At 43.5% G+C, this 9,962-nt stretch overlaps 1 protein-coding gene across 1 annotated transcript; it reads left to right on the top strand.

The window, feature by feature from the left end:
- Window positions 1–9,409, top strand: LOC110495606 (sorting nexin-4). Its single transcript, XM_090207547.1, has 14 exons — window positions 1–136; window positions 803–927; window positions 1,114–1,252; window positions 1,429–1,578; window positions 1,715–1,762; window positions 2,118–2,173; window positions 2,992–3,064; window positions 3,223–3,284; window positions 4,101–4,166; window positions 4,782–4,871; window positions 5,127–5,226; window positions 6,643–6,788; window positions 6,904–7,018; window positions 7,386–9,409. Exons 1-14 carry the CDS (start codon window positions 50–52, stop codon window positions 7,431–7,433), a joined length of 1,305 nt encoding a protein of 434 aa, XP_090063673.1. The 5' UTR covers window positions 1–49; the 3' UTR covers window positions 7,434–9,409.
- Window positions 9,410–9,962: the final 553 nt, after the last annotated feature.

The raw sequence follows: 9,962 nt of genomic DNA, 5'->3' as shown, positions 1-9,962 counted from the left end.
ATCGCATGAATCGCTTTATCTTGTTTGCATAACACAGCTGGAAAGAAGGATGGCGGATGCTGGAAATAAAGAGTCAGCGCCGATTGGAGGAGATGAATTTACCAACACAGAGTTGGAGAATAACAAGAATAACACGGTAGTAACGCAATAATTTATATGTTTTGTCTGTGTTTGTAAATTGTCTCTTTGCGAACGAACTATTGTCCTTTGTCCACGGCAAAGGACTGGATGGATGCATCCAGAAATAGAACAGATGTAGCAGTCGGGACATCAGGCAAGCCACGCGATACATTGTAACTACGCGCTGCTGTTGGCTACAATATAACCTTGTTTGTAACAATATTGCACACGATATGAGTGTTTTGAAGACTGAAACACCTATCTATCCAAAATAAAACCATATCTGATCTGTGTTACGTGGCCAGTAGCTGTTCGGCACGTTATTGGTCCACTCGCAGCATTCAGAGAATGACGTCACGGTATTATGACACATGGACGTCTATAGACACGTATGTGTTTATTACTAGAACATTTCCAAATAGGTCCAATGATTGGCAAAGGATAGGAACAATCTAAATATATTGATATTCTGTTCTATTCATATTCAGTCCTCTAGGGCAGAGTTTCCCAAACTAGGTCCAACCAATTCATCATCAACATTTGATTATTTGAATCAGCTGTTAGAGCTAGGGCAAAAACCAAAACGTGCACCCATGTGGGGCCCCAGGACCGAGTTTGGGAAACTGCTCTAACTCTGTTCACTAACCACTGTCTATTTATCCCATGCACTCTGTTTGTACAGATGGTGGAGGAAGGATCCACTCTGCTGCGGAGAATGGAGATCAGTGTGGCCGAGGCAGAGAAAAGAACTGGGAAAAATACAGTGAACATGCAAGAGATATTCACAGTGTACCTCATAGAAACTCGGTGAGAGAGTGGGACCCTGTTTGAAAATGAAGCATATGCGAAAAATAACCTTGCTCCCAAATGAAAACATGTTCTTGGTACAATGATGTTCTTGAACCTGGATTTTTCTGAATGTGTAAAATAAGAGGGATTCAGATCCTTCTGGTTAATCTGATCTGACCTAGATGTTGGTGTTTCCTCTTTCAGACCCATAGATGCAATAACAGAAGGCCATAACCCAGCCCCAGACTCTCTCTGGAGGAGATACAGTGAATTTGAGATCCTCCGGAACTATTTGTTAGTCACCTATCCATTTATCGTGGTGCCGCCTTTGCCAGAGAAGAGGGTAAGCTAAATTCAAACTTGATGGCCACGTCTATACCTAGTAGTCCCAAGCACCACACTGCAGTGTTTGGGCCTTAATACCCACATAATTGAATTGAATAGAACACATTATAATATATATATATATATATATATAATATATATATTTGTGTAATAACCCTCGTCTGATTTCTACAGGCAGAGTTTGTTTGGCACAAGCTGTCTGCAGACAACATGGACCCAGACTTTGTAGAGAGGCGCAGGGTTGGTCTGGAGAACTTTCTACTTCGCGTGGCCTCCCATTCGGTTCTGTCCAATGACAAAATCCTATACCACTTCCTGACTGAGGTACGATAGCCTATCAGCTCACTCCATCACGTTGACGTTGTATTGGAATGTTTTGGAGAGATTCAACATACATTTGTATTTATTTATTTGTCCTCTACTTTTGAAAAAGGTTTAATTGACTCTCCTCCTCTCACAGGAACACAGGTGGAAGGAGGTGGTGTGTGAGACAGGGTTCCAAGCCAAGGTACCTCAGAGGAATTTGTCTATCTTTTACCCCTATATGATCTTTACTCAGTTACTACCACTTATTAAAGGGGTTGTGTCCTTGAGCTGTTCCCGTCTATTGATGTTCTGTATGACATCATGTTCTGTATGACATCATGTTCTGTGTTACATCATGTTCTGTGTTACATCATGTTCTGTGTGGACCCCAGGAAGAGCAGCTGCTGGATGTGCAACCGCTAACAGGGTTCCTAATGAAATCAAATAAAAACCATATTGAATCTATTGGGATCCACCCAGTGGTACATCCAGTGGTACACCTTGGTTGTGTTTGGTTTATAATCGCATTCTAATTCAATTGTGTTTGTTTTTTCTAGGCAGACTCCAGGATTAAAGCTCTGAGCGCAACTTTCAGGGTGAAGAACCCTGACAAGTAAATGAACCCTTCTCATTTACAACCAGGAGTTGTCAGACACCTAGTGGCATTATACATGTATTACACACATTTGACTTAAAGTTGAAGTGGTGTAAAGTTAGTCGTGTTAATTTGAAGCCGTGTTAAGTTGAAGTCGAGTAAAGTTGAATTTGTGTAGAAATTATGTTAAGTTGTATTAAGTTAAATTTATGGAAGTCGAGTAAAGTGGAAGTCGTGTACATTGGAAGTCGTGTACATTGGAAGTCGTGTACATTGGAAGTCGTGTATATTTGAAGTCGTGTAATGGTGAAGTCGTGTACATTGGAAGTCGTGTAATGGTGAAGTCGTGTACATTGGAAGTCGTGTACATTTGAAGTCGTGTACATTGGAAGTCGTGTAATGGTGAAGTCGTGTAATGGTGAAGTCGTACATTGGAAGTCGTGTATATTTGAAGTCGTGTAATGGTGAAGTCGTGTACATTGGAAGTCGTGTATATTTGAAGTCGTGTAATGGTGAAGTCGTGTACATTGGAAGTCGTATAATGGTGAAGTTGTGCACATTGGAAGTCGTGTACATTTGAAGTCGTGTACATTGGAAGTCGTGTACATTGGAAGTTGTGTAATGGTGAAGTCGTGTAATGGTGAAGTCGTGTACATTTGAAGTCGTGTACATTGGAAGTCGTGTACATTGGAAGTCGTGTAATGGTGAAGTCGTGTAATGGTGAAGTCGTGTACATTGGAAGTCGTGTAATGGTGAAGTCGTGTAATGGTGAAGTCGTGTAATGGTGAAGTCGTGTAAAGGTATTTTAAGGTTGCCATTTGTCTTCCTCTATCTAGGCGGTTCACAGAGATGAAACACTACAGCGATGAGCTTCAGTCTCTCACCTCCCAGCTGCTCAGAGTCAGAGCAGTAAGTCATATAATAATATACCATTCATCAGATGCTTTAGATCCACAGTCACTCTGCTCCTCTCATTAGTCTAAAGTTATATCTTTGGAACAACATCTTCTTTTATTTAGCTCTCACCTTTTTTCTACACATTTAACAACTCACGTTTCATTCTCCAGAGAGTAGCAGACAGGCTCTACGGCGTATACAAAGTCCATGGGAACTACGGAAGAGTATTCAGGTAAGAGCACTAGTCAGCAGGTAGCCTAGCGGTTAAGAGTGTTGGGCCAGCAACCGAGCCGTGTAGGTGAAAGATCTGTCGATGTGTCCTTGAGCAAGGCACTTCACCCTAACAATGTTGTATTTAAATATTGAAGAAAGACTGACATGATATTGTTGTGGGACTATCTGACTGATCTGACTGATCTGACTGATTGTGTGGTAGTGAGTGGAGGGCTTTAGAGAAGGAGATGGGAGACGGTCTGACTGATCTGACTGATCTGACTGTTTGTGTGGCAATGCCTTAGAGAAGGAGATGGGAGACGGTCTGACTGATCTGACTGCTTGTGTGGCAGTGAGTAGAGTACCTTAGAGAAGGAGATGGGAGACGGTCTGACTGATCTGACTGATCTGACTGTTTGTGTGGCAGTGCCTTAGAGAAGGAGATGGGAGACGGTCTGACTGATCTGACTGTTTGTGTGGCAGTGAGTAGAGTACCTTAGAGAAGGAGATGGGAGACGGTCTGACTGATCTGACTGATCTGACTGTTTGTGTGGCAGTGCCTTAGAGAAGGAGATGGGAGACGGTCTGACTGATCTGACTGATCTGACTGTTTGTGTGGCAGTGCCTTAGAGAAGGAGATGGGAGACGGTCTAACTGATCTGACTGATCTGACTGATCTGACTGTTTGTGTGGCAGTGAGTAGAGTACCTTAGAGAAGGAGATGGGAGACGGTCTGACTGGTCTGACTGATCTGACTGTTTGTGTGGCAGTGCCTTAGAGAAGGAGATGGGAGACGGTCTGACTGATCTGACTGATCTGACTGTTTGTGTGGCAGTGAGTGGAGTGCGTTAGAGAAGGAGATGGGAGACGGTCTACAGAGTGCTGGACACCATATGGATGCGTGAGTACCCTCCATCCGCCAACAACTTTTGTATCTAACCTGTGCTGAGCCTGCTATTCTAATGTAGATTGCACACAACCTGCAATTTAGGAACCACAATGGAAATTAGGGAACACAATGGAAATAATGATATATATTTTATAACTGGCAAATAAAATCAGCCTGGTATTCTAATGCAGAGTGCACACGTCAAACAATTTAGGAACTACAATGGAAATTAGGGAACACAATGGAAATAATGATATATATTTTATAACTGGCAAATAAAATCAGCCTGGTATTCTAATGCAGAGTGCACACGTCAAACAATTTAGGAACTGCAATGGAAATTAGGGAACACAATGGAAATAATGATATATATTTTATAGCTGGCAAATAAAATCAGCCTGGTATTCTAATGCAGAGTGCACACGTCAAACAATTTAGGAACTACAATGGAAATTAGGGAACACAATGGAAATAATGATATATATTTTATAACTGGCAAATAAAATCAGCCTGGTATTCTAATGCAGAGTGCACACGTCAAACAATTTAGGAACTACAATGGAAATTAGTATATATTTGTCTAACTGGCTAATAAATCAATCAATCAATCTGTGATTTTGTCCACAGCTATGCTGCCTCAGTAGATGATATGTTGGAGGAAGAGGAGCACTACGCAGACCAACTGAAGGAATACCTTTTCTATGCTGAAGCCTTAAGGTTGGTCCTATTGCACATTATGGCTAATCAATCAATGAATCAACCAACCAATGAATCATATCTTGTAAAGGGATTCCAGAACCCTGTCCCCTTAGTCAGGTAAAGAGGGTGATGCACCAAGTAGAAGGTTCTGACAGTGTAAAAATATCTCCTCTAAACGGGCCTGGTACAACTTGTGTCCCAGGAAGTAATGCTGTATGGTGTTGTGACATTGTATGGGCCTCCTGTAAAGCTACTGCTGTCTGTTTCCTACAGGGCTGTGTGTAGGAAACACGAGCTGATCCAGTATGAGCTGGAGACGGCCTCCTCAGACCTCATCTCCAAGAAGCAGCAACGGGAGGAGCTGGCCACTGGGGTATTCAATTCAATCCAACTTTATCGATACCCTCAGGGGCAATGAAGAAAGCCATAGGTTTAGGCGTAGGTCTATTTTATCTACTGTTTGTATCCTGGTATAGGAAAACTAGGGGACTCCAACTGAGATGGTGATCTCTTGTAAGAGGCAAGCTCTTGTCTTTCCAATATTGGTACAGTATAGGTCTCAAGAGCGTTGGCAAGGCCCAAGAGGTCTTAGTTTGTCAAGTCCTCTCAGAATCTTTGACTACATGCATTTTTCAAACCCTCCTATATAAGGACATGTAAAGCCCTAGCCTGGTCCCATCTTTGACTTCATGTCTTCTTCACACCCCCCCTATATAAGGACATGTCCCAGGCTCTACTGTAGTCCCAGGCTCTACTGTAGTCCCAGACTCTACTCTAGTCCCAGGCTCTACTGTAGTCCCAGGCTCTACTGTAGTCCCAGGCTCTACTGTAGTCCCAGGTACTACTCTAGTCCCAGGCTCTACTGTAGTCCCAGGTACTACTGTAGTCCCAGACTCTACTGTAGTCCCAGACTCTACTCTAGTCCCAGGCTCTACTGTAGTCCCAGGTACTACTCTAGTCCCAGGCTCTACTCTAGTCCCAGGCTCTACTGTAGTCCCAGACTCTACTCTAGTCCCAGGCTCTACTGTAGTCCCAGACTCTACTCTAGTCCCAGGCTCTACTGTAGTCCCAGGCTCTACTGTAGTCCCAGGCTCTACTGTAGTCCCAGACTCTACTCTAGTCCCAGGCTCTACTGTAGTCCCAGACTCTACTCTAGTCCCAGACTCTACTGTAGTCCCAGAATCTACTGTAGTCCCAGGCTCTACTGTAGTCCCAGGTACTACTGTAGTCCCAGACTCTACTGTAGTCCCAGGCTCTACTGTAGTCCCAGGCTCTACTGTAGTCCCAGGTACTACTCTAGTCCCAGACTCTACTCTAGTCCCAGACTCTACTCTAGTCCCAGACTCTACTGTAGTCCCAGAATCTACTGTAGTCCCAGGCTCTACTGTAGTCCCAGGCTCTACTGTAGTCCCAGGTACTACTGTAGTCCCAGGCTCTACTGTAGTCCCAGGCTCTACTGTAGTCCCAGGCTCTACTCTAGTCCCAGGCTCTACTGTAGTCCCAGGCTCTACTGTAGTCCCAGGCTCTACTGTAGCCAACTCTTCTATTGCATGCCATGCATGTTTGTCATGACAAAAAACACAGAGAGGCCGAAGCATCAACAGACTGGACCACCAGCAGGCCTGGGGTCAATTCCATTTCAATTCAGAAAGTAAATCAAATTCCAATTCCACATTTTCCTCATCGAAAAGCATAGGAGAGAATCTGTAATTTTAGTGTACTTCTTGAACTGACTAGACCACCAGGCTAGTAATGCCTCTCCATTCTCTGTCTGTCTGTCCATCCTCAGATGGTACGGACATTCTCCTTCAAAGGAATGACCAACAAGCTGTTTGGTCAGGAGACACCAGAGCAGAGGGAGGCTAAACTCAGCCTACTAGAGGAGCAGATCGTCCAGGGAGAGGAGACGGTCACAGAGAAAACAGTGGAGTGCGAGTGAGTCCCTCATGTTAAACCATGCAGTAATACCTAGATAGATAGATAGACCACATGCTGAAAACAACTCATTGATAAAGTATGTAATATAATCTGTGTGTGTGTGTGTGTGCAGGGAGTACGTGAAGGGTGCGTGGGTGGACATGCAGCGCTTCAAGGAGCAGAAGGACAGGGATCTGAGGGAGGCTCTGATTGGCTACGCCGTCATGCAGATCAGCATGTGTAAGAAGGTGTGTCACACTCAGGTGGAAGTCTGGAAATGCTCCTAGTATCTATGAGGGTTATTTTCATTGGGCACCAAACGGACAAAAACTGACTCAAAGACAGAGGGACTACCTGGACTTGTCCAATAAGAAACTGTAATTTTTGTGTTGCTTTAAATACCACTCTCAGAGTTGTGTTCATTAGGCACAAAACTGAAGAACACCGACTGAAAGAGAGAGGGACTACCTGGACTTGTCCAATGAGAGACTTTTGTTTCAAAACGCGTTGCAACGGTGTGCCCTACTGAACACAACCCGCTTGTTAAAGTCAAAGGCCAGTGTTGTTAGGACCTAATTCAATTTCTGTGTTTTATGTTCTCCTCTGTCTGTATAGGGCATTCAAGTGTGGACCAATGCTAAGGAATGTTTCCACAAGATGTAAGGGGGTCGGGCCGTGGGTCAGTGATGACGTCTATGGTACGAGTGTACAACAACTTCACCTTTTGACCTTCACATGGAAACAGAACCACTGTTGTCCCGGCAACAAGCCCCAGCTGGCATAAAGTTACAGGGCTGCGTCTCAGTACTCAGTACAAAACTGGCTGCATCTCAGTACTCAGTCCAATACTGGCTGCATCTCAGTACTCAGTCCAATACTGGCTGCGTCTCAGTACTCAGTCCAATACTGGCTGCGTCTCAGTACTCAGTCCAATACTGTCTGCATCTCAGTACTCAGTCCAATACTGGCTGAGTCTCAGTACTCAGTCCAATACTGGCTGCGTCTCAGTACTCAGTCCAATACTGGCTGAGTCTCAGTACTCAGTCCAATACTGGCTGAGTCTCAATACTCAGTCCAATACTGGCTGAGTCTCAGTACTCAGTCCAATACTGGCTGCGTCTCAGTACTCAGTCCAATACTGGCTGAGTCTCAGTACTCAGTCCAATACTGGCTGAGTCTCAGTACTCAGTCCAATACTGGCTGCGTCTCAGTACTCAGTCCAATACTGGCTGCGTCTCAGTACTCAGTCCAATACTGGCTGCGTCTCAGTACTCAGTCCAATACTGGCTGCGCTCCAGATAAAGTGGGGAGGTAAGGAAGCCTTTCAAGACATGAGATGCAGTCCGGGACTATATTTTATAATGAGATATAAGGCACAAACATATTCCCTTGTGTTGGTTTATTAAGAGAACGTGTAGTATCAGCAGGATTAAGGTTGTTTACTAAGAGAACGTGTAGTATCAGCAGGATAAAGGTTGTTTATTAAGAGAACGTGTAGTATCAGCAGGATAAAGGTTGTTTATTAAGACAACGTGTGTGTGTAGTATCAGCAGGATAAAGGTTGTTTACTAAGAGAACGTGTAGTATCAGCAGGATAACGGTTGTTTATTAAGAGAACGTGTGTGTAGTATCAGCAGGATAAAGGTTGTTTACTAAGAGAACGTGTAGTATCAGCAGGATAAAGGTTGTTTATTAAGAGAACGTGTAGTATCAGCTGGATAAAGGTTGTTTATTAAGACAACGTGTGTGTGTGTAGTATCAGCAGGATAAAGGTTGTTTACTAAGAGAACGTGTAGTATCAGCAGGATAAAGGTTGTTTATTAAGAGAACGTGTGTGTAGTATCAGCAGGATAAAGGTTGTTTACTAAGAGAACGTGTGTGTAGTATCAGCAGGATAAAGGTTGTTTATTAAGAGAACGTGTAGTATCAGCAGGATAAAGGTTGTTTATTAAGAGAACGTGTGTGTAGTATCAGCAGGATAAAGGGTGTATGGTGAGAGTGTAGCACATGGGGGATGTGGGAAACTTACTCCTCAGCCTGAAGTGTCACCACTTGTGCAGCCGAATTGTTAACGCTTCAATGGCGCCGACTGGTAAGACGCTTCGGGAGGGCGGTCACGTGTGCTAGCCAAGCAGATGTCCTGGGTTCGAGCGTCCGTGTGAGCCCGATCAGGAGGAAGCGGTACTCGCTAAGTAAGCAGCGTCAGTTATCAGTATGCTGCTGTGACCTTGGTTTACCTCTATGAACTGAACTGGAATAGAAACGGAATCAACTGTCAAAGGACTTCTGGCCTTTTCTCTGCTTAAAGCACATGATATCATAATGTCTGGTATGTGAATATTGAATAAGATATTATTTCAGAAAATGTCAAGGTACATGTATATAAGAATATTATATACTTTGATGTGTCCATCTATTTAAATATATTAACAACAGTGAACACTAACCTGGTGTTTGTTGGTTGAAGCCAAAATATTAACTTACTAAACATCCTATTTCTACATTGTGACTCGCAGTAATAATGTGATTTAAGGTCAGATTTGATCGTGTACATTCTTATCCAAGTTGAACTGAGATAACAGTCATACTGCATTGTATATTCAGCTTTATGGTTTTAATAAAAATGTTGTCTTCTACCATATATTCCTACAGCTACGGTTCCTCAGGCTACCACACATTTTCTGTTGGTCCAGTATGATGTTGTGAGGGTATATGGAGACAGTAGGTTGAGGTAAACCCACTATGAGGGTAAATGGAGACAGTAGGTTGAGGTAAACCCACTATGAGGGTATATGGAGACAGTAGGTTGAGGTAAACCCACTATGATGGTATATGGAGACAGTAGGTTGAGGTAAACCCACTATGATGGTATATGGAGACAGTAGGTTGAGGTAAACCCACTATGATGGTATATGGAGACAGTAGGTTGAGGTAAACCCACTATGATGGTATATGGAGACAGTAGGTTGAGGTAAACCCACTATGATGGTATATGGAGATAGTAGGTTGAGGTAAACCCACTATGATGGTATATGGAGACAGTAGGTTGAGGTAAACCCACTATGAGGGTATATGGAGACAGTAGGTTGAGGTAAACCCACTATGATGGTATATGGAGACAGTAGGTTGAGGTAAACCCACTATGATGGTATATGGAGACAGTAGGTTGAGGTAAACCCACTATGATGGTAT

Source organism: Oncorhynchus mykiss, chromosome 18 (assembly GCF_057628025.1).
Source record: "Oncorhynchus mykiss isolate SJ-2025 chromosome 18, ASM5762802v1, whole genome shotgun sequence".
NCBI lineage: Eukaryota > Metazoa > Chordata > Actinopteri > Salmoniformes > Salmonidae > Oncorhynchus > Oncorhynchus mykiss.
This window is presented reverse-complemented; position numbering and strand designations above follow the sequence as displayed.